Genomic DNA, 25,097 nt, shown 5'->3' on the forward strand with positions numbered 1-25,097 from the left:
GGGGAAGCTTTGGAGGCTAGTTCTGTGTTCCTTAAGTACTTCACAATTTATCCTGAGAGGTGTCATTAAGGAAGACTTTTGGGAGAGCCTCCAAAAGCAACAAAGTTTCACTGGGTGTAGCAGAAAACCCTCGCTGCTGTAGGGTCTGGAGAACAAAAGGTTAAACTTGAGGACTCTGAAGGTAGAGTGGCATGTTCTGAGTACCTGGGGTGCTTCTCCTAGGTCTGGCTTCCCATGGTTAAGTGGGGGTGGGGGTAGCATCTAGTTGCACTTCAGACATTCCTTCCCCCTGGTGTGGCTATGGCATGGTCACTGTGGCAGGGACTTCTGGAGGACAAAGATACTGCTATCCTAGTGGCCGGGAGTGCCCTTGCACCTTGGGTACCGCAGATACTTTCCCTCCCAATCAGATATCCCCCCCCCCCCAACTAGGGGTGCCTTTAGGCTATTGAGAATTCACCCTCCCTGTGAGGACAGGGTCACAGGTGCTCCTGGATCCTCCCTCCCTGTGAGGACAGGGTCACAGGTGCTCCTGGATCCTCCCTCTCTGTGAGGACAGGGTCACAGGTGCTCCTTGTTGGCAACCTTGAACGCTTGTCTTGATGGTTGTGTGGTGAGATCCAAGAGGAAAGGTGCATATGAACAGCCACTGTTGACAAATGGGCAGACTAGTTGGCAAATGGCAGGCCCAGCAGGTGTCTGAAACCTTGCTGGCCAACTCGGAAAGGACCTGTGAGCTGCATGTAACCTGTCTCAGTTGGATGACATTAGTCTCAGAGACAGGTCACCTGTCTTCTAGCAATTGTTATCTGAGGACTAGATGGGAATATGCTACCAGAGCAAATGTGTGAGCTCTCAGCTGTGGCTGGTAATGGGCTAGAGGGATTGGCTTGTGAAGGTTGAGAAGGAAGCTTGAGAATCCCTTGAAGACTCTCAGGGCCGTTTATATGATCCATGCTTTCTGGTCAGCTGAGGCTGAAGAGTTGGCTGTGATTATTAAAAGAACAGTGTGATGGAGGCTAATCTTCTGGGAAGTAGTTCTTCAGGGTCAGTACACAGGCCGTGGTCAGAGGGACCGAGGCTGTATCCCATGCCTGCAGCCAAACTTGGTGATGTGTTAAGAGTCTCCCACAGGACACTGGGTTAGTGGCAAGAGCTGCAGGAAATGCCAGGATGGGGATGGCCACCAAGAGCAGCAGCAGACATGGAGTGGAGCTGGCCCGAGCCTGAGAGGAGCTGTGTGCTGTGTAGAAGGCGGCCTGGAGAAGCGCTGCTCGGGCCCTCTGGAGCCCAGTCTGTGAGTGGGTCCAGGCACTGGACACTGAGCTCTGATTGTAACTGTGCCCTGGTTCTTCCCTCTTGGAATTAGGAGAGTATGTTTGTTCTTTGCTTCTCTGGGTTTTCTGCGAATGACCCTGCATTGGTAGGTGGGTGGATCTCAGAAGAAGCAGACAGTACTGGCTTCTGGGCTTCTCCTAGTATACCAACAGGCTAAGGAGTAGGAGTCTAACCTACCTCCTTTCTGAAGCTGAATGAAAAAGAAAGCTGGGAAGTGACAGGGACCTGAGCAAGTCATATATATAAGGCATGTAGGTCAGAGTTCGTTTGGTTGGTTTTGTGTTTTTGAGACAGGAACAGCCCTGGCTGTCCTGGAAATTGCTCTGTAGACTAGGCTAGCCTCGAACTCACAGAGATCTGCCTGCCTCTCCCTCCCTAGTAGTGGCATTAAAGGTATGCACCACTACTGCCTTGTAGGTCAGAGTTCAATACACTGGTGTCATACCTTGGCTTAAACTGATGGAGTTACTGGTCTATTCTCCATAATAATTACAAGAACTGGCTTACAGAACAAAAATGTATATCTAATCAAAGTTGAAGTGCTTGGTTTTTGCACAAGCTTTATTATCTAAACATTATATAGTCACTACAGGACCAGACAGATACCTTCTGGGCTTTCAGTAACCACATGCAGAGGCTAGACTAACGTGGTCAGAGGGACGAAAAGGCAGAATCTTGCCACCTTGCCCTTCAAAGTCAGGTTTTGGGATTGTAGGGTGTCTCTCAAATGTTAAACTGTGGGGGTTCTCCTAGTCCTTTGTTCAGGACCATGGATACCCCACATGGTGAGCTCTACCCAGTGTCCAGTCTACAAAGAGGAGGGTCAATACAGAGGAAAAATGTGCTCCATGCTTCCAAGCAAAGCCCAGGTCAAGCAAGGCCTTTGACTTGTTCTCACATGGATGGAGCCAGAGGTTCCTCTCAAGCCTGTGACCGCTGAGGAGCAGATCCCCAAATGGTCTTGACAGTGAAACAAACGAAAAACATGATTGATTGTGGCCCACCTATGGTCCTGAACACCAAGCAGGAACGTATAGCCAGGAAAGTAGGATGGTCAGCCTGTCTCTTTAACAGTTTAAGGCAATAGTTCTCAACCTGTGGGTCGCAACCGTTGGAAAACACTTATTTCTGATGGTCTTAGGAACCATGACACCGCTCAGTAGCAAAATTAGTTATGAAGTAGCAATGAAAATAAATTTATGGTTGGAGGGTCCTAAGACCGTTGGGAACGTGTTTCCTGGTGGTCACGACCCACAGGTTGAAAGCCGCCGGTTTAAGGGCATCACACTTGCTGTACATTAGGCTTAGGTCCATAGGAGATGTTTACACCATTTCTAACCATTTTCTTTTTACCAAGAAAAATGCTGTCGTGGTGGAGCACCGCAGCCTTCCTGAACTCCTCCGTTCAATGCTGCAGTACCCACCTGTAGCCCAAAGAGGCAGGTCTGAAAAAGAAAAAAATCCAACGACAGTTAAATTTCTTCTCTTTCTGCCTCTCTAGAAGCTGCCTGGGAGGGACCTCAAAGAGAGTCTATCCACTCCGACAGCCCTGAAATGCCTGAAAGCAGATCCTGGGCTAACCGTTCTGGGCCAGGCATGGACAAGTGTAGGGATGCTGGAGTGTAGGAATGCCAGCCCCTCCAGTGATCCCCATCTACAGCTGATGCAACAGGGTCCTCTCCACAGCAACCACACTGAAGGTAGGCCCTGGTGTTAGAGAAGCTTTATGGACCAAGGTTCCTAACCTTTCTGCCTCCATTTCCCAGGTTTTGGACTTACAAGTGTTAAGTTTTTCTGCCCAGCTATTTTAATTTCTGAAAATTTCAAAGTTTTTTGTTTGTTTGTTTGTTTGAGACAGGGTTTCTCTGTGTAGCTTTGGAGCCCTCCTGGATCTCACTCTGTAGACCAGGCTGGCCTCCAACTCACAGAGATCTGCCTGCCTTTGCCTCCCGAGTGCTGGGATTAAAGGTGTGCGCCACCACTGCCTGGCCTGATTTTTAGTTTTTGAGTGTCTCACTCTAGCCCTGACTGGCTTTGAACTGGTGACAGTCTTCAAGCCTCAGCTTCCCAGGGGTCATGATAAAGTCATGACAGTTTCAGCCACATATCATGTTTCTAATGAGCAAATCTTTTACCTTCTTGTTATTTTTAAATGCTTTGGTTTTTGGTGCTGAGATGTGTAGTTCAGTTGGTAGTGTTCACAAAGCATTAATGAAGCCCCTGGTTCTATTCCTAACCCTGAGGACCAAGCATGGTGGCCTTCACCTGTAATCCCAGCGTAAGGAGGTGTTCACAGGCATCCTTAGTTACAGTGAGTCTGAGGCCAGTCTGGGACAGGAGATCCTGTCTCCAAAGAGAAAACCTTTGATTTCTGATTTTTTTTTTTTTTCCGGTTTTTCGAGACAAGAGTTTTTCTGTGTAGTTTTGATGCCTGTCCTGGAACTCACTCTGTAGACCAGGCTGGCCTCGAACTCACAGAGATCCGCCTGGCTCTGCTTCTCGAGTGCTGAGATTAAAGGCATGCGCCACCACCGCCTGGATTCTGATTTTTATAAATGTGGTATTTTTCTTGGTTTCCTTTTGGGATTGTTCCTTACTGACTTAGTCAGCTCTAAGTTTTCTACATGAGTGTGCTACCTGTGGAAGACAGGCTGACATCTTCGTTTTGAATCTGGATGCCTTTTCTCTGCTTTATTGATGGTAGCAAAGTAGTGTACCCATCTTGTTCAGGAGTCTCAGCATTATCATGCCAGCTCTGCCTATGTAACCTAGTGATGCTGAGGCTTCCTATCATCGGCTTCCTATCATCGCATCTCCTGCTTTTCTATCACGGGGATGTGCTGTTTGTTGTTTCCAAACCTTTCTGAGGGAGAAACAGTGGACCACAACTAAACCCTAGGAAGTGAACCAGCTCCTGGTGGTAGTATGGCTCAGTTAGTGGTAGAGCATGTGCTTGCCTAGCAACAAGAACCTTCTGAATCTTGTAAACTGAGGCACTTCTGCTCGAGTGAAGGTGTAGAGGCAATGTGAAGGAAAATGAGCCCCCGCTATAGGAAGGGGCAGGAACAGACTCCCCAGTCACCTTCCAGCTCTCAGCATACTCTGCCTGGCAGAGGCCATACTCACAAACCAGGTCATGAGAAATACCACTTATAGTTGCTGGTGGTGTTGGATGTTTCTGTGGTACTGGGTGCAATCCAGAGCCTCACCAGGCAAGTGGGAGCCTCCCAAGTCCTAAGCCCCCAGAATTTGACTGAGGTGGCCCTTAATCACTACTAGCTCAGGAATGTGCTCAGTGAAGTATTCTGTTTTTAAAAAGAATGTAGAAAGCTGGATGTATGTAGGGGACTGTATTTTCTTTTTCTTTTTTTTTTTCTTTTTTTGAGACAGGGTCTCTATAGCCCTAACTGTCCTGGAACTCACTACATAGACCAGGCTGGCCTAGAACTCACACTCACACACCACCACCTCCCCCAGCCTTTTATTTAAATCTTTTGAGACGGGTTTCACAAAACTACATAGCCCAGGCTAGCCCTGAACTCTCCTTCCTCCTGCCCTAGCCTCCCTGGTGTTCTGTCATGCCTGTCTTGGGGAAATGTTTTTGTTTATCAGTTGAAGTCTGGCTAGATTTCTGATACAGGGCTGACCCCAAATGTCTAGGTTCAAGGGATCCTGCCTTCCCCTTCTGTTTCATCTGCCTGCAAGTATGTCACAATGCCCAGAAAGATGTCATTTTTAACAATGAAGTCTGTGCCAAGGGGCAGGAGAAGGAAGGAAGGAAAGCAACAGGAGTCTGAAGATTCTGGGGAGCAGGTTAGTAAAGCCTCAACGGACACCTTAAGAATCACTACTGTTTAAAGGGGAATTTAACAGGCTTAGCACGTGGCTTCTGTGTGCTGGGATACAGGTTCCAGCTCCCATCAGGGAAGATCTGTGAAAAGTGGCAGCTGTGACTTGGCCTGAGTCATTCCATCCGTCTGTCCGACTGTGGCACACTTACACACACACCCTGATCAGGTTATAGTTGTATCTGAAAGGAACAAATGTCCTAAGGTCACCAGCAGTTTGGGGCTGCCGCTCTTCGGGAACGTTTTCCATTCCATGTCCCACCTTTCCCAATACTGTGGTTAAGAAAAAGATCCACACTGGAGCAGGTATTCTAGGGTCAGGCATGAAGGCACCTCTGCCTCTAAGCACCATGAGGGTCCAGTGAACACAGAGAATGTCCCCACATAGCCAAAGTCTGCAAGAAAAAAGACAGGGCAGCTGTTCTTTGTTCCTGTTAAATTTTATTGGCATCACGTTCGTCTCTTTACAGAAGAACTCAGCCTACACCCTAGAATGTAGACTTCTGGAGGGGGTAGTGCTCCGGGAAGCAAGCCATGATGCAGGGCAGGACCTTGGGACGGGACAGAACTGCCAGGGCTCAACCCAAGAGACGGGTGGGTTAGTGCTGGGCCACACTTGGTGAGGGGGACGGAGGGGATGATAGGAGGAGGGGTCTGCTAACTACAGGTACCACAACCCTGAAAGGAGCCTTCTAGAACAAAGGTAGAGTCACTGGGACAGGTCTGCTGGGTTCTCCTTTCCTCTTAGAGTAGGATATTGATCTAAAGGGCACAGTAAAGTGTTGAATTGGAAAAAACAAAAACAAAGAAAAAAAAAGAAAAGGGGAAAACGAGAATTTAATTTCTGAAATAACGCAATTTATCCATTGTACACACTACTGTATTATGCAAATCAACCTTTTGGAAAATTTAGACACAGAGGATAATTGTCTAGTTCAGTTTTCCCTCTGGAAAGATGAAAAGCTTTTTGGCTCTTAAGTCTTTGATAAAAGGCGTACATAATTCTTTTGTCTACTGTACAGAATACTGCCGCTAGCTGGACTTCCAAATCTGAGTCTCTAACACTCTTGTAATCCAGACAGGGTTCAACCCTCCACCTTGCACGCCTGCGTTAGAGGACTTAAACACACAATCCAGGAATTCCTTACACTAATTTATACATTTTAATTGGTTGCATATATTAACATGTACTATAAGATTCTTTTCTAAGAAGCATTACATAATAAATGGATACTGTAAAAAGATCTGATTAGTTAAAAGTAACAAGCATTAACAGATACATACAAAACAGCCTGTTCAGAATGGAGCGTGGGGCACCAGCCTTCCCACAGGACCTTCAAGGAGGGGTAGGTAAAAGACCACAAGACCGTTAAAAAAAAAAAAAAATCAGATAATTAGACACAGATGAACTGTGAACAGTTCTCTCACTCTCCAGTGGACAAAAAGAGTAAGCTTTCCATGCCCACTGCACCCCAGAGCACCCAGGGTCTCTGCCAAATGCCATACACAGGGCTTACAGTGGGCAACTGCCCCAAGAGCCTGTCAGGCACAGGCTAGAGTTTGCTTGCTGTGTGTGCGTGTGTGTGTATGTGTGTGCCTGTGTGTGTATGTGTGGTGGGTAAGTGTGTCTGGTGGAGTTTCTTTTGGCAGCTGGATGTGAGAGATCACGTTCTGTTCTGTTTAGAGGAAGGAGGGACGCGTATTGAAGGCCTATGTGTGTTCTTGGTCTGTGAAGGACTCTGTGCTCTGTGCTCACTGCCCCTTCAACAACTGCAGCTCTCTGCGGAGGCCTTGGCCCGGTCATTCTTGTCCAGTTTGATGGGTTCAGGGAATTCATTGTACAGCTCCACTTCTGTTTCCTGGTCAGGGGGGAGAGAGAGAGGTTGATGACTTAGGATACAGGACATTCCAGTTTTCAGTTTGGCCTAGGGACAGGAGCACACCCAGTGAAGGTGCTTTCTGCTGGCTTCACAGAACTGTCAGCTCTTTGGTGTTTTTGTTTTTTGTTTGTTTTTCCAAGACAGGGTTTCTCTGTGTAGTTTTGGAGCTTGTCCTGGATCTCACTCTGTAGACCAGGCTGGCCTTGAACTCACAAGATCCACCTGGCTCTGCCTCCCGAGTGCTGGGATTAAAGGTATGCGCCACAAATGCCCAACAACTGCCAGTTCTCAACTGTTAGCTAGGTCCCAGCTCACTGCTCCATGGTCCCAGGATGCTCCACATGCCACCATGTCCCACTGAATTTTCTGGATTGCTGTCCAGGAGCTAGTCTCTTTTCTTCCCAAGGTTTGTTTCCCACATTGCAGCCTGAGGGGCAGCGCTGAGGGTGATATCATCATGACCTGGGCTACATGAGCAGCTAAGATGGGCTTCAGTCACTTCCTGGACTAATACCTGTGAGGAGTAACTGAGTGCCCACACACCAAGCCTTGGGGCTCACCCTTCAGCACTGTACCCGAGAAGGAAAATCTCCTAAACAGTATTATTTTTATTTTATTCACAACAGCTACAAAAATATAAAATATCTGTGGATACATACTGAACACAGTAGAAGCTTTACTAGGGTCCAATATACCAAGTGTGCACACAGTGGTCTTAGTGTACTTACAAAACTGGACCACCATCACATCAGTTCCGAACACTCATCACCCCAAAAAGAAACTCTATGCTAACTATAATTAGCAGCTGTTCTTTCCCCAGCAACCAACCAGAGGTAGGAGTAGAAGCCAGGGCCTCATATATGCTAAGCAGGCACTCGCCAATGAGCCATATTCATCCCAGACCTGTCTCATTTCTCCGGTTCTACACTGGGTCTTACTCTGGAGCTCAGCCTGGCCTTGCATTTATGGGCAATCTTCCTTCTACAAGGATGACAAGTGTACACAGCATACCCTGATCTAGAAAAGTTTCCTTTTATCAGACTTCTTTCAGCCTCTGTGTTACAGCCACGGTCTACTCCACTGCGTCTGTGGCTGAACGGCATCTGTAGTAGATGAAGCACCTTTTGTTTAGACACTTACCAGCTGGTGAACATCTGTGTTGTTTTGACTTTTTGGCTATTATAAGCAACAATAAATTTATACTCCCACCAGTACTAATACGTACACAAAAAGTAGAGTATGAATGACAGCCGTGGACAGAATGGGTGTCAACCCAAAGTTTGTATGTTGAAGCCTTAGCCCCAGTGTGCCTATGCTTATTCAGATCAGACAAGGTTATCCGTGGCATCGGATCTCACAGGACTTCCAATTTTCCTTTTCAGACAGGGACCCATATGTATCCCAAGGCATTTATTACCATGCTGGGTTTATGTTGTACTGAAGATGGATTGAGCCCAGGGTCTCATGAATGACAACTGAGCTCAAGCTCCAGAGCTGACTATGGATGTTGTTACTGAGATACCCCAGAGGGCTTATCACATATGCTCTCTGAGCAAAGCAGCCCTGTGTGGACACAGCAAGAAGACAGCCATCTGCATGGCAGGAGAGTCCCCTATCCCAAACCCAGTCTGTCAGCACCTCGGGTTCCAGACTTTACAGCTGTGACAACAAAATAAAATGTCCTATGTATAAGCTGTCTGATCTATGGTGTTTTGTTATGCCCCACCCAAGTAGACAATACAGTTCCAACAAAAATCTCAAGGCTTTCACTTAGCTGGGGGGGGGGGGGTGTTAGGAGGCAGCTACAGGTAGGCAGAACTAGACACTAAAGATGCAGAAATAAAGGTAGTCCAGGTAAAGCAATGGTTCTCAACATGTGGGTGGCGACCTCTTTTGGGGTGGTATCAGATATTTTAATTCATAACAACAGCAAAAACCAACCAACCAACCAACCAAAAAACCCAGCTAGGAGGGGGGTAAATGAAGTTGGAAGGAAGATGAAGGTAATGTCTACTCACCAAGAGTTCATAAGATCACTCTGGGCACATTCCCAAGGGGCTATCTCTGAAAGGACTACACTGGTATTGCAGGGAAAAGGGGCGAGCTAAAGAAACCTACCCTGACCCTGGAGCCCAGAACCAGTGAAAGATACACAGCCTGGATCTGGGACCCTAGCCAGTGAAAGAAACACATTATCCCCAAACCCAGAACCAAAGAAACATGTCCTGACTCTGAAACCACTGCCAAAGAAACATACTTTATCCCTAGAATCAGAGCTAGTGAAAGAAATATGCCCTGGTCTTAGAATTAGAGCCAAAAAGCTAAGAAAGGCCAGTGAAAGAAACACAGTTTGTTTGACTCTGAAATCAGAGCCATCTCTGCCCCTGACCAATGAAACTAACCAATCCCTAAGCAGAAAAAATTAACCAATCCCTGAACAGAAAATCTTCTCCCTAGAGAAACTCCACCCCAAGAGAGCCTATATAAACAACCCTGACTGTTCATTTTTTCGGGCTGTTCTTTCCCACCCTGGTAAGGGTGGGACCTTTCCAAATAAATCTTTCTCATGAGAGTTTGGGTGTGAAGATCTTCATTTGCCAGCACAGAGAAGAAGAACCTTGCTAGGATGTCCTTTAGGGGACTGAACAGAAAAAAACCTTGTAGAGATGTTCCCTTATAGGGGGGCTGAGCAAGGTAGAGCTGAACAAAATAACCTTGCTGGGACATCGCTTAAGGGACTGAGCAAGGGGGGGCAGAAAAAGTAAAAACTTTTCGCCAAAGCTGGAGGAGATTGCTACATTTCTGCAGGGGTTTCCCCTTTAGCAGATTAAAGCAAAAGAAGCAACATCTTGGGCTGGAGAAGAAGCAGAGCTCCACTGAGAAGCCCCCTTAAGTGGAAGCTGAGCTTTGCTCAGCTGTAGCGGCTCTCCAGGAGAGGAACAAGATTGCTATATCCTGCAGGGAGACCATCCCCCACCGCACCCAACTCCAGATATCACCAGACTCCCGAACAGCCAGGATACCTTTCTCTCCAGAGCTGAGCTGTCCCAGCAGCTCCAGGTATAGCCTAACTCCTGGAGCAGTCAGGATTACACCCCCCCCCACCCCACCCCCGCTTCCCCAGAGTTGTAACTCTAGTTTACAGGTATAAGGACCCTTGGTGAGTTAGGGAACTATAAAGAGCCTCATAGTAAAGGTATCCTGGTCTGGAGAACTCAAGGACACCCAGTTTCTCTTTCTAGGTAAAGAGAAGGGATGAATAGTTTTTTTTTGAGTTTTTTTTTTTTTGAGCTGAGGATCGAACCCAGGGCCTACCACTGAGCTAAATCCCCAACCCCAAGAGAAGATGAAATATTTAAAAAGCACAACAAACCTCATGAGAATGGGCAGGGGGCCAGCCAAGATTCTGTGCTGGCCATTCAGAGACCACCACCACTGTGGGATATTTTGATAGCACTCTGACACACTCCTGAGACTGCCCAATAAAGATACTTTTAATCAGGGGGCGGAGCCAGTGACTAGCTGACCAGAATTGGCCATAGAGAAACCAGCATTTGGATAGAGAAAATGCACAAGAAGGAAAGGGTGGGACTAGAGTTTGAGCTCTCTTGATTCCGGGAAGGAAGAGACATGCTTCTTGCTGCGCGGTGTATCCAGCCAAAAAGCAAGGTCAGCTAGTTACAACTCTACCTCTGAGCTAGCAGGTTTTTACCCCAGCCTTTGACTTTTGAGTCTTATTGATAAACAGAACGATACTTCAGCTGCTAAACTGACAGAAATACCAGACCACAGTAGCCAGCCTAGGAGGCAAGGCTCCAAGGGACAGTGCTAGGAGGTGGCAGTTGCCAGAGCCAGCAGTTAGTTGTGGCACCACCCACGGCTGGGGAGCTTCCCTAGGTGAACCACCCAGCCCCATCCTAAACAGCCTCAGTTTACCAGAGCCTCTAGGGGTCATCCCACAGAGAGAGCAACAGAAAGCGTTGGAGGGAACCTGACAGTGGTGCCAGTCAACGGAACAGAGAGGAGAGAGTGTTTCCATGTGTTTGTATTTCCTCATGGATACATGCATGCTAAGAAAATCCAGGTGGGAGGGGAGATTGGGGTGGTGGTGGATGTCAGGAGAAAGCATGCTTCTTTGGGGGGCTTTCTTGGCATTTGGGTGATCTGTCCTACCTGGACAGGCCCACCACTGTCAGGAGGCACTTTGTGCAGCCCCTCTAAGCCAGGACCCCTGCCTCTGGAACAGTTAATTCCAAGTCTCTGCCAACCACACTGCTGAGAACCAGTGCACTGATACCTAGCTCCCTAGAGATGAAGGGAACCTGTCTTGACTTTCCAGCTACCACCTGCCTCAGGCGTCCCTGCAGACACACACAACACAGTTTTCTGTATGCCGCATGATGATGGTGCCTTGTGGCTTACGTTTTTACCATGGCCCTCAAAAGTGCCAGTAGCTCAAGCCCACACTTTTGAAAAAACTCCCCCCAATACCGTGACAAACCCCAGGAGTTTGCATATGCTAAGCAAACACTCTAGATTGACTATACTTCCAGTACTACTATATTGTCCTAGCTGGCCTTGAAATCTGCCATCCTGCCTCAGTTTCCCTGCAATAGCTAGAATTACAGGCCTGTGTCACAGGCCGAGCCTCTATACTACTGCCTTGGCACATGGTATCTTCTCACAGGAGAGAGTAGCTGGAAGCTCTGGGTTCCCTGACAGTTTTCTTGTATTTCTTACTAGTATACTACTCTCAGAAAAAAGCCATTTCATGGTTTGAGAGTTGAGTCAGGTAACTACGCTCACCATTCAAAGCTGGCATTCTGTTTTGCAGGTGAGGGGTGGAAGCTCAGACATGAATGACTAGGTGGCAACTGAGATTTGATTCAGGTTTATCTCATTAACTAGAAGCATTGACCTCCTATAAAGCCCAGGAACAAACAAGCCCACAGCTCCTTCACAAGGATGTCTGTTTTGTCCCCCAAGGTTTCACTATGTCTGGAACTCATTATTCAAGCACTAGGCTGCCCTTGAATGCTCCGTATCTCAGGTAAGTGTTCCATCACCAAGCCAAGCCCAGCTCTGCCCTATGTCTTTTTAGATAACAAATATGTCATGACCTATCCATCCAGAGAAGCACCCTAGCTTTCCCAGCTGCAGCTTGGAAGAAAGGCATCTAGGAAAGAACATCAGACATCACCAGAGGGCACCCCACAGCTGGACAGTCCTGGAGACCCACCTGTTTAAGGGCACCCCACAGCTGGACAGTCCTGGAGACCCACCTGTTTAAGGGCATTCCGAGCAATTGTCTGGAAGGCCTGCTCCACATTGATGGCCTCCTTGGCACTGGTCTCGAAGTAGGGAATGTTGTTTTTGCTGTAGCACCAAGCCTGTGCCCTCTTTGTGGCCACCTACAGGAGGGAGGAGGACACTACTGACATGAACAGTGGACAATGAGTGACTCAGTCCTCCCCAGGACAGGTACACAGAAGAGAACAGATCTGGGAATGAAGATGAGTGTGGCCTATAGACCTGAAGGTCTGGTCACTCTGCTGCCCGTGTGAGGGATCCAAACTATTTCTGGCCATAGCCAGACCTTGTGGCTCTTAGCAGTGTGCCACAGACCAAGCCAATCCCAGGAGGTAGAGAATGATTTCTCCTGGGTCCATGGTTAAGCTCTGGTACAATTCCATTTCCCCTCACTCATCTTGGATCACGTGGAGAAATGGTAAGTGGCACAGACTTTGCAGGGCTCACCCCTTAGATTTTTCCTTCCCTCGCCCCAGCCAAGAAACAGAGACAAAATCTGGAAAGGGAAAGAGATGGTCAGAAATAAGCTGAGCTAAAATTAACTATGTTCCAACAGAAATGCTGGGTAGACTCACAGCTGAGTAACACGACTCAAGGCCCACAGCATTCTTCCACTCTGAAGCGAGAAAACCAATTCCTTCCTTTAAGGTACAGAGAGGGAACAGAGGCTCTGAGAACTGATAGCCTCACATCAAAGCTGGCCAGGGTCAGCTGGGGGACTGGGTGACAAGCACTGCTACCAGCACCTCCCCAAATTATTCTAAGCCTGGAAGAGAACCCTCCAAACTCCAAGGTATCAGAGGAGAAGGGGCCTGTGGGGTAACTTGCATGTTAGCACTTACTTGTCTGTTTTCAAGGTCAATCTTGTTTCCCAACACAACAAAAGGGAAGTTCTCAGGATCCCGGGGGCTGGCCTGGATAAGAAACTCGTCTCTCCAGCTGTCAAGGGTTTTGAATGTGTTGGGGGCAGTCACATCAAACACCAGAACACAGCAATCTGCACCTCTGTAGAAGGCCACACCAAGAGACTGGAACCGTTCTTGACCAGCTGTGTCCCATATCTACAAGAAACAAAAGACCTGGTCTCCAGGAGATGCTGGGTAGTGTGTATGTGTGTGCACACACATTTAGAGGAGGGAGTGTCACGAGCTTCCTCTCTTCTCCCAGGTATGTACTCAGAAAGTGAAGTTACAACCACAAGACTTATGTATTCTGTGAACTCCCTAAGGGCTTGATTATTGTGCTTTATTTGAATGCTCTATGTAGCCATGGCAGGCCTTGAATTTGCAATCCTTCTGCCTCAGCTTCCTGGGTGTTGAGATTACAAGTATGCATTACCACAAGCTTTTCTAGAGGTAGTAGAAATTAAGGATTACTAATGAAAATGATATTTGTATCAATGGATTTTTAACAATCTTTAATTCTTTAATCAAAAAGTGGTTTTTGTTTTTAATTCAAAACAAAACCAAAATTAATTAAAAATCCTTACAAAAAATATCTGGAGAGATAAGAGCAACAGAGTGGAAGCTAGCAGCAGGTCCCACTGGTTCAGCATAGACCCTGTCCTACAGGGCCATGTTCAATTGAGAAGCAAACGGTATAAGGAATTCAAAGACACAGAGCAGACAAAAACTGAAGAAAAGCCGGGCGGTGGTGGCGCACGCCTTTAATCCCAGCACTCGGGAGGCAGAGCCAGGCGGATCTCTGTGAGTTCGAGGCCAGCCTGGTATCCAAAGCGAGTTCCAGGAAAGGCGCAAAGCTACACAGAGAAACCCTGTCTCGAAAAACCAAAAAAAAAAAAAAAAACAAAAAAAAAAAAAACACTGAAGAAAAAAAATCAAGTGGGAAACTGAGGCATTACTCCTGGCAAATTTCTAAATTTACCTTAGCTTCAAACTTAAACTTAAAAAAGTACAATTCATTTTTGTCAATAAGAACAAAAAAATAAAAAAATACAACTCTATGTCAAATGGTCCTTTTTAATTTTTCTGAGTATTTTTGGAAGGTAGTGGTGAGAACAGAACATAGGGCATTGCAACTCTGAGCAAGCTCTACTGCTCATCTATATAATAGATTCCCAAATGAAATGTTTTTTCTTTTATTTCCAAATTTATACCCATATATTTACCTATCCAATGCTCTTATTATTTTTGGGGGGTACTACAGAAGGAACCTAGAGATGGAACACATAGCCTCATGAATGCTAAGTACACATTCTACCACCTGCTAAGTATTAGCACTGCTACTGTACTTATTTTTCATGTTTTGATTTGTTTTTTAAGAGTAAACCTATGGCTCAGCAGTTAAGAGCACTGGCTGCTCTTCCTGAGTACTCAGGTTTCCTTCCCAGCACCTGGGTGTGATTCCTAGCACTCATGTGGTAACTCCTAACTATCTGTAATTCCAATTCTAGGAGGTGTGATGCCTTTCTTGTGGCTCCTGTGGGCTCCAGGCAGGAATGTGGTGCAGAGACATACATGCACATAAGACACTAACTACCCCCGACACTTTTTCCTCACTCCCTAGAAATAAAATGGCTCTTGAAGAAACGTCTTACACCAATAGTACTCTGCTGTAAATCTCTTTCCACTTGTCTTTTCTCATATCCAAAGTTAATAGCTAACAGTACCCACAGCCTTATTGTTCTGCACTTTATTCCCTGGCCATCCATCCTCATATGTAGGGCTGCAATGAATACTCTTAAGCCTCCTTGACATTACTCCAATCCCTGAAATCAGGCTTCTAGGCCATTAAGGTTTCTCTGCTGTACTCTGCCTACTTAACCACAGGCTGCCCGTCAGCATGTGCTCCTGTTCAATGATTACTTTGGCTATCCGGGAATCACCTTATTTAGGTATTTGATTTAATGTGGTCTCACACAATCTTGATCTTTTATGACTTGTTCTTGCTGCACTTTAAAGGTCAAAGGTCAAAAACAGCCTCTACTTTACATTGAACAGTTTTACTTGATGCTTTTCCACCACTCAGGCCCTGAAGCCTCTAGCCACTCTGCCTGCAGGTTCCACTCCAGTCCGAGTAGGAGCTCTGTCCTCAGAGTTCCCAGCAAGGTCCTGTGCCTATGGCCTGTCCCATGGCCTTCTGTATCTGTGCCAATACCACTGCTTCAGTGATTTCAGCTCACCAAGTTCCTGAGTGTTCACCCACAGCTGACTCCTAGCTTTTTCCTCGATAGTATCAGAAATATAAATGGTAAAACACAGCCACCACTGCTCTTCTACTAGACCTCACAACCCGTAACCCCAATCCTGGTTTCCATACAGTAGGACCCAATGTGGGCCACACCTGAGGATCCAACTAACAACAGGCCATGACTTTAGTAGGCATTTATGGATTTCCCTTCTTATCATTATTCCTAGACACACTCTAATAACTGCTTACATGGGATTAGGTCTTATAAGTAATTTGAAGATTATTTAAAGTTATACTGGAGGGTATCCTTACATTCTATGTAAACATGACAAATCAATTTTATTATAAAATTTCTAATTAAAATTATTATTATTGCCTGCGTGTATGTTTGTGTACCATGTGCATGCCTGGTGTTCAAGGAGGCCAGAAAAGAGTATCTGATTCCCTGGGACTGGAGTTATAGGCGGTTGTGAATACCACTGTGCATGCTGGGATTCAAACCTGGGTCCTCTGGAAAAGAGCCAATGCTCTTAAAACTTTTCAACATCTCTCCAGCCCACAATGACCTTGAACTTACTCTGTAGCTGAAGTGGCCTTAGACTTCTGATCCTTCTGCCTGAACCTCCCAAGTGCTAGGATTATAGGGAAGCACCACCACACGCAGTTTATGTTGTGCTGGGCACTGAATCCAGGATCCTCCTGACCATCTTTTTTTTTAATTTATTGTTTGTTTTTTTTTAATTTATTGTTTTAATTACACTCATGATATTCATTAATTACACTCATGATATTAATTACACTTGTGGTATTCATTGATTACATTTGCAGTATTCATTCAATAATTATATTTATGATATTCATTAATTACATTAATTGTATTGATTTATTACATTCATAATATTATGTTCAGATACTACTGTCCATTTCTGGGACTTTTCCATCACAAAAACAGAGATTCTGTACTTAAACAGGCTGTAATTTAAAAGTCCAGGGTTATTTGAAACTGGAAAATATTTTCTCTGTAGAAAATAGTAAAAATGATAACATTCCCCAATAAGCCCTTTTAAACCAAATAGCTGAATTAGACATATAAATATTGATTAGATTCTGGGGTACAGAAGAAACCTACCTTCATCTGGGTGGGGAAGTGTCTCAGACAATTCTGAGTAGACACCAAGGGAAGCCACCTATGCTTTCTTTGCTCCACAGTGCTGGGGACAGACCCCAAGGCCTCATGTGTCACAGCAAGCATTCGATCACGGGACTACTTACTCCTCTAGCTCTATGCCTCTAGGTGTGTTTTATTCTTATTTATGTGTCCTTGTGGTGGGGGCACTCGTGGAGGCCGGAGGAGAAAGAACCTGTGCTTTCAGTGTCCAGAGTTCTAATTTTAAAAACAACCTGCTGACTGTGCCACCTTTGGACAACACCCACTGCTGCTGTGCCTGTGGTGCTACGGTGGGTTAACTGGCAACCTCATGGCTGCTCCTTCCTTGGCTTCCATGGCCACACTTTCCTTGGCTCCTCTTTAGTCTTTTGAGAGTGGGTATTATTATGTCATTCATGTACATTTTTAATTTATCCTTCCTGGGAAGTTGGTATTTCTGGATCTCTGAATTGGTGCAATGTCAGTTCTGGGAAATTCACCATCCCCATCCTCCCCCCACCCCCACCCCGGGGCTGGGCTCAAACTCACAGAAAGTCACCTGCCTCTTCCTGAAGAGTGCTGGGATTAATGGTGTAGACCACCACCACCGCCCAGCCTAATCTCTTCTCTTATTCCTCCTGAAATTGATTAAAAGTGGGTCTGTGCTGGAAATCATACTTGCCGGGCATGTGTAAAGCCCAGAACAAAATAAAATCAAGCAATTGGTAGTGACCTCATAGAGCCTTCCGCTCCATTTCCTGCCAGTTTTCTCTGTTGGTCCTTTCTGCTATGTCCAATCTACTGTTAACTGAAATTCTCGAAGTTGTAGAAGTTCTATTAATTTTTTTTCTCCTCAAATCTATATATTGCCTATTTGATTTCTTCTCTGCAGATGCAAGATTATTTTTCTCTATTAAATTCATGCCCACACACCTAACGCTTGGGGAAAAAAGGCAAAAGAATTCTAAGAGTTTGAGGGCAGCCTGGGCTATCTGTAAAAAAATGTATCAATTGGCCTGGATGACCCTGAACTAGCTGGGATTATAGGCCTGTGAAAGCAGACCTGGCTCCTTTTTAAATGTAAAATGCACTCTCTAAGACCAAGGAGGTCACCAATGGGTTCTTTTTTTTGTGATTCCTTCTTTTCTATCTATCTTCTACTACAAGCTGAGAAATATGTGGAGCCCACTCCAGACTCTGCCCCATCACTCAAAAGCTACCATCTCATCCCACCCTCTCCTGGACCCTTCTGCCCTGTGGGTCTTCAGTTGTGACCCCCTTGATTGCATTATTGCAGCAGTGTGGCTGGGATCTAAATTCTTAACCCTGTGACCCACGGAACCCCAGTACAGCTCCTGCATTTGAGCTAGCCACCCATTCTCTCCCACCCCTGATGCTGTGGAGAACACCAGCCTAGCTGCCCTTCCTACAAGTCACCGTTCTTTCTGGGAGCTCTCGGGCTACCATTTGGTTTCCTGCAATCTCACGTTCCTTTTGTTTGTTTTCCCAAGACAGGGTCTCACTATGTAGCTCTGACTAGGCGGGCCTCATGGAGATCCATGGAAATCTGCCTGCCTCTGCTTCCCAAGTGTTGGGATCAAAGGCATGCGCCACTATGCCTAGCCAGTCTCGGGTTCTTTTTGAAACCTTTCCAACCCTTGCAGCTTACTGGGCTTCTATAGTTTAACAGTGTCTTTCACTTATTTTGGTGTTGTTTTTTCAGTTTTTGAAGTTCTGATTTTTCCATATCCTCATTTTTAATAGCATTTTTTTCCATTCTGGTTTCTATTCCCATTTTTAAAAAAATGACAGTCATTATGAAGATTTCTTGTGGCATATGATTTCCACATATGGTCAGGAGCATATCTTCTCACTCCAATTTTAAGTTGTCTCACAAACTAATCTTGGTTTTTGTCAAGAATGATACGAGTTTCTGTTAATTCTTCAAGATAGAGTCCTGTTCTTTGAAGAGTATAAACTTAGATTCTACACATATGAAGCTGGATCTGGGAAGGCAAACCTTTAATTCCAGCTATTGGGGAGGCTGAGGAAGAGATCTGCAAGTTCAAGGTCAATGCCTGGGCAGCTGAATGATACCTTGACTCAAGACACTAGTTTAAAAAGGTCTTGGGACAGAGCCCAACAGCAGAGATCCTAGGTTCAATTCCAAGTTCTCCATTCCCCAAACACACCTAAAGCAAGCCCCATACAGGTGGACAGGTACACAATGGGGCACTGCCTCAAGCCCATTGCCATGCCTTTGGCCTGTCTCACTGTCCTGCTTTTACATTCTTTCTGGGGCCTGACCATGTGGTGTGGAGTGTGTGTGTTTCTCAGCTTTAGCTCCCCACATGGTAAGAAGTAACTTACTTCTCCCGTCCTTTCACAGCTGAAACTTAAAAATCATCCCATCTGTTGTGAGATAATTCTTCTGTACACTGTGAAGATGTCTCTGTTTAACCTCCCCCACCTAAGGCACCTTCTGATTGGTTTAATAAAGAACTAAACAGCCAACAGCTAGGCAAGAGAGGATAGGCAGGACTAATGGATAGAGATAGGAGCTTTGGGAGGAATCTGAGGTGAGGGGGATTCCCCAGTAACTTGGGGGGGGGGCAGTCAGACATACAGTATGAAGAGGTAACAAGCCATGTGGCAGAACGCAGATGAATAGAAATGGGTTAATTTAAATTTTAAGAGTTAGTTGAGAACCAGCATAAACTAAGGCCAAGCTTTCAAGAAGTCTCCATGTCATTATTTATTGGAAGCTGGTGGTCCAAAGAAAGTCCATCTACACCCATCCCGTGGCAGGAGCCTCTAAGCCTATCATAGCTTCACTTTCTTCTTTGTTCTTATAATCTGGAAATTTCCTTTTCTCAAATTTGTTTTAACTTTCACTCAGGTGTTTTGAAAATCTCCAGATGCGTAAGGGTAGGCTGGGGAAGGTTGACTTACATTAACTCTACCCTAAAATGTGAGCCAATTAAGAGTTCTTACCTTTGTGCTAGGTGTGGTGGCAACAGCCCATAATCCCAACACTCAGGAGGCAGAGGCAGGAAGATCAAACATTCAAGGCTATCATCCTCTGCTACAGAGTTTGAGACCAGCCTGGATTTATATGAGCCCTGTGGTTCCCCAAGCCCCATAAAAGGCTAAATGAAACACTACCTTTAAAAAAAGAAAAAAGGACAGGCTGGAGAGATAAATGGCTCAGCGATTAACAGCACTGCTACTCTTCCAGAAAACCCAGGTTCAATTCCCAGCACCCACATGACAAGCTCACAACTGTCTATAACTCCAATTCCAGAGGATCCAACACCCTCAAGACAGATATATATGCAGGCAAAACATCAATTCACATAAAAAAATATAAAAAATAAAAATAATAAAATTAAAAAACAAACAAACAAAACAAAACAAAACAAAAGCGGGGTCCTGAATGAGGACCTGAATTCTGATCCTCATCACACATACAAAGCAGACATACTGGAGGAGCATCTCCAATGGCTGCACTACACCAGGGGGACGGATGACAGAGCAGGGATTCCCGTGAGCTCAGAAGGCTAGTCTAGCATATGGAGTGGGAAAATAAGAACAAAGACCCTGTCTCAAAACAAGGTGGAAGCTGGCTACAATGGTGCACACCTTTAATCCTAGCACTCAGGAGGCAGGCAAAGGTGAATATTTCTGAGTTCAAGGCCTGCCTGGTCAATACAGCAAGTTCCAGGTAAGCCAGAGCTACAAAGTGAGATCCTATCTAGGAAGAAAAAACCCAAAAATTAGGGGGAGGGGGTAAGAAGGTAAAGATCAACACCTGAAGTTGTTTTCTAACCTGCACACTCATGCCTTGGTACATATGCACCTGCATTCACACACACCAAAAAATTAAAATATGGGGTGTCAGCCCTTAGCTTTAACGTAGAACTCAAAAATCTAATGTGAAATTCAAAGATTAATCTCGTCTCTCTAGTTTGATGTTGCCGTACCAACTACCTGAGGGGACATCATGGACCACCAGAAGACAAGTCAAAAATTGGGATTCTTTTTCTGAAAGTGTTTCTCCACAAGAACGTGTGCACACTACACAAAATGCCTCAACAACAAAAAGTGTATAACCATAAAATGAAGATTTTCAAAAAGTATGTTTCAATGGGACCACTAACACACTTGGGGCATGAAGCTGAGCAGACACATGAAAACAGCAGACTGACTTAACAGGACTCAACCTTATAAAAAGGATTTAGCTATGTGTGTGTCTGCCTGCACTTGTGCACCAAGTTGCATGCCTAATGTCTGGAGAGCAGAAGAGGGTGTCAGATCCCTCAGAACTGTAGTTATAAACAGTGGTCTGGCAACTGAACCTGGGTCCTTTTGCAAAGAGCAGCCAGTGCTCCTAATCACTGAGCCATTCTTTCCAGCCCTAAAGGCTACAAACAGAATAGCTAGTAAACAAACAAACAAGCAAATAAACAAATAGAAACCACCTTAATATTTGCTGTGAGACATTAGGAAGCACACAAAGATTTCTGACCTGAAGCACTGACAAAGAGACTAAGAGATAAGCCCAACGGTGGCTTGTGGTGGTATTGTGTTCCCCAAAATACTGTGCACCCTAATAAACTTATCTGGGGTCAGAGACAGAATAGCCACAATATTAAACATAGAGGATAGGCAGTGTGGTAGCACACGCCTTTAATCCTAGCATTCCAGAGGCAGAAATCCATCTGTTCAAGGATATAGCCAAGCATGATGACTCACGCCTTTAATCCCAGAAAGCAAGCCTTTAATCCCAGGGAGTGATGGTAGAAAGCAGAAAGGTATACAAGGCGTGAGGACCAGAAACTAGAAGCATTTGGCTGGTTAAGCTTTCAGGCTTTCGAGTAGCACTTCAGCTAAGATTCATTCCAGATGAGGACACACAGGTTTCCAGTCTCAGGAAACAGGATCAGCTGAGAAACTGGCAAGGTGAGGAAGCTGTGGCTTGTTCTGCTTCTCTGATTTTCCAGTGCTCACCCCAATATCTGCCTCAGGTTTGATTTTATTAATAAGACCTTCTAAGATTCCTGCTACAGTGGCTCAAGACCTTAATTCCAGCAGAGGCAAGTGCAGCTGTTTGAGTGCAAGGCCAGCCTAGTCTACAGCATGAGTTCAGGACAGTCATGGCTGCACAGACAGACAGACAGACCCTACAGCACTAATCTTAAAAGAAAAAGGGGAGGGAGGGAGGGAGGGAGGGAGGGAGGGAGGGAGGGAGGGAGGGAGGGAAGGAAGGAAGGAAGGAAAGGAAAGAAGGAAGGAAAAAAGGAAGGAAGAAAAAAAGAAAAATGAAGATTTTTGGAACACAGTAGAGACCCATACATGTTGCTAAATTTAAGGAAAAAAAAAAAAAAAAAAAAAAACACCACCACCAAAAACCAGACAACAAATAAACCTAGCTAAATTAAATTTTACAAAAATTCCTAGTTGTCTTGCAATATAAAATTCAAATTTAGAGCTGGGGGTCTAGCTTAGTGTTGGGAACATGTGCACTCAGCAAGCATGAGGCCCCGGACTCCATCCCTACCATGCCTCCAATCAAGTTTAAACTGGTTGCCTTTTATTTTATCTAACAATTCTTTGAATATAATGGTAGATTTGAGAAACAGGGAAGAAAACAAGTTTCTGTGGAATAATCCTTCTATACACTATAAATGACATTGTGATTAGTTTAATAAAGAAGCTGCTGGCCAAAAGCTGGACAGGATAAGATTAGGCAGGAAAAGCAGACTAAGGACACTGGGAAGAAGGAGGGTGGAGTCAGGAGTCACCAGCAAGACACAGAGAAGAAACAGAAGGTGCAAGATGAAAGAGAGGTTAATGCCACGTGGCAGAATCTAGGTTAATATAAATGGGTTAATTTAAGTTGTAAGAGCTAGTTAGTAATAAGCCTGAGCTATCGGCCAAGCATCCATAATTGAGTCTCATGTCGGTTATTTGGGAACTGGCAAGAGGGAAAGAAAAGTCCACCTACAATAATTAGATGTGAAAAACAACTTATATTCAATAAGCTGTGCCTGCGAGAGGACTCAGCAGGTAAAGTGTTTTCAGTCAATCCCTAGAACACACATAAAGGTAGAAAGAACCAGCCAGCTCCACAAAGTTGTCCCCTGATACACACATAAGGAATACATTTTTAAGAAGATTCAGTAGCAATCAGTCAGGCTAGCAGCTCTGCAGTGGCTTACCTGCATGGTGACAAGTCTGTCATCCACCATCACCTCCTTGGTCAGGAAGTCTGCTCCTATTGTGGCTTTGTACTGGTTACTGAACTTCTTATTCACATACTGGTTCATGAGCGATGTCTTTCCAACACTGAAATTGGAGGAAACCATAAGTCTAAGTCAAATAAGGGACTGAAACCAATTTGTGCTTGCAATTGAAAAAGCAACCTGTCTGGGCTAGAGAGAGAGAGTTCAGTTGGTAAAGTGCTTGTCTGACACACAGGCCCTGGGTTTAACCCTCAGTACTGCAATTTGAAAAACAAAACAATGCAAAGGAACAAAGGAACCAGTCTGTCATGATTGAGAACAGATGTCTTCCTCTCAGCCAAGGGTAGCACCAATAATCACCCTACCATCACATACTAGAAAGTTTGTATTTTCCTGGGATAGTGCAGGGGGAGAGGCTGCCAGGATGGCTCAGCAGGTTTGGGGGTTTGAATGAGAAAGGCCCCCATTAGCTCATATATTTGAACACTTGGTTTCTTGTTGGAGGGATATGTCACTGGGGATGGGCTTTAAGGTTTCAAATGAATCTCTACTCTCTGCCTAGTAGCTGCAAATCATGACCTGAGCTCCTAGCTACTGCTCCAGAGCTAGGCCTGCCTGTCTGCTACCATGCTTCCCACCGTGATGGTCACTGACTCGCCCTCTGAAACTGTAAGCCCCCAATCCAATCAACTCTTTCTTGTGTAAGTTGTCTTTGTCATTGTGTCTCATCACAGCAGTAGAAAAGGAACTAAAACATCAGGGAAAGGAACTGCCAAGCCCAACATGATTTCAACCCCCAGGCTTCACTGGTGTGGGGATTCTTGCAAATTATACTCTGACCTCCACACATGCACCAGGACATGTACAACCCCTACACTTATACAGAAACAAAATGAACACCCCCCCCCCATGCAAAATAAAAAAAATGTAATAAAATCAAATACAGGGGGTGTGGTGATATATTGTACATCAAATAAAGCTTGCCTGAGGATCAGAGGACAGAGCCAGCCACTAGATTAAACATAGAGGCCAGGCAGTGGTGGCACATACCTTTAATCCTAGCACTTAGGAGGCAGAGATCTGTTTGGATCTCTGTGAGTTCAAAGCCACCCTGGACTACATGAGATTGATTCAGTCTAGGAGAGAAACAGGGCCAGGCAGCGGTGAAACACACCTTTAACCCCAGTATTTGGGAATCACATGCCTTTGCTACCAGTATTTGGGAAGCACACACGCCTTTAATCACAGCACTAGAAGGAAGTGAAATGGCTGGGTGGAGAAAGGCATATAAGGCGAGAGGAGACAGGAACTAAATAAAGCCTTTCATCTGAGGACTCAGAGGCTTTCAGTTAGAAGATTCATGGAGATAGGATCTTGCCATCCATTCGGCCTGAGGATTCGGTAGTGGTGAGAAGTTTCTCTAGTGGTTTGTTCCTTTGTCGCTCTGATCTTTCAGCATTTACCCCAATATCTGGCTCCAGGTTTTTTTATTATAAGACCATTTGGGATTTGTGCAACAAGGAGGAGAAGGGATTAGCTCAGTGGCAGAACTCCTTTGTTTCCAACACAGCAGAACAATACAAAAACACAAAGCAATAAAGAACCCACAGTACAGATGTTCATCATATACAGAACACAGTTTCTAAGTTTCAGTACAGGCAGCTCAAATGGTAGAACCTAGTATTAATTTTTTTTCCCTTCCAGAAGGCAGGCAGATACATACTCCTAAAACAAAGTTCTGTAATAAATCACTCTGCCATTCCAAACACACTGCTGTAATCTCAGATGTTTAGTGTGTTACTCAGTATGATCAAGTAATACTAGGAAGAAGCCACTGACTTCAGCTGACACACAGCAGAAAGCATCAGTAGCCAGCTAGAAAAGAATGTTCCTCCAAGCACATAAGTGAATTCAGCACTTGAAAGAGTGAGGTAACAGGATTGGAAGCTTGAGGCTAGACGGGGCTGCATATGAATTCAAGGGTAATCTGAGCCACTTATATTTTGTCTCAAAAATAAAGCCTAAACAAAGCACAATAAAACAGTCTGTGAGATGGCTCAGCAGGTAAAGGTACCTGTTGAAGCCTGATGACCTCAATTCAATCCCCAGAACTCCCATAGTGAAAGGAAAAACAACTCTTGCACACTGTCTTCTGACCTCTATCACATGCACACACAGT

At 45.3% G+C, this 25,097-nt stretch overlaps 1 protein-coding gene across 1 annotated transcript in view; it reads right to left on the bottom strand.

Annotated features, from left to right (window-relative positions):
- Positions 1–5,607: 5,607 nt before the first annotated feature.
- The window catches only part of Rab7a (RAB7A, member RAS oncogene family), a 59,582-nt gene continuing 40,092 nt past the window's right edge, over positions 5,608–25,097 (bottom strand). Inside the window, exons 3-6 of the mRNA XM_059258156.1 lie at positions 22,895–23,021; positions 13,219–13,437; positions 12,349–12,477; positions 5,608–7,045 (exon numbers count right to left, since the gene is read on the bottom strand). Of these exons, the coding sequence (XP_059114139.1) occupies positions 6,950–7,045; positions 12,349–12,477; positions 13,219–13,437; positions 22,895–23,021 (571 nt within the window). The 3' untranslated portion in view covers positions 5,608–6,949. The remainder of the gene's footprint in view (positions 7,046–12,348; positions 12,478–13,218; positions 13,438–22,894; positions 23,022–25,097) is intronic.

Source organism: Peromyscus eremicus, chromosome 3 (assembly GCF_949786415.1).
Source record: "Peromyscus eremicus chromosome 3, PerEre_H2_v1, whole genome shotgun sequence".
NCBI lineage: Eukaryota > Metazoa > Chordata > Mammalia > Rodentia > Cricetidae > Peromyscus > Peromyscus eremicus.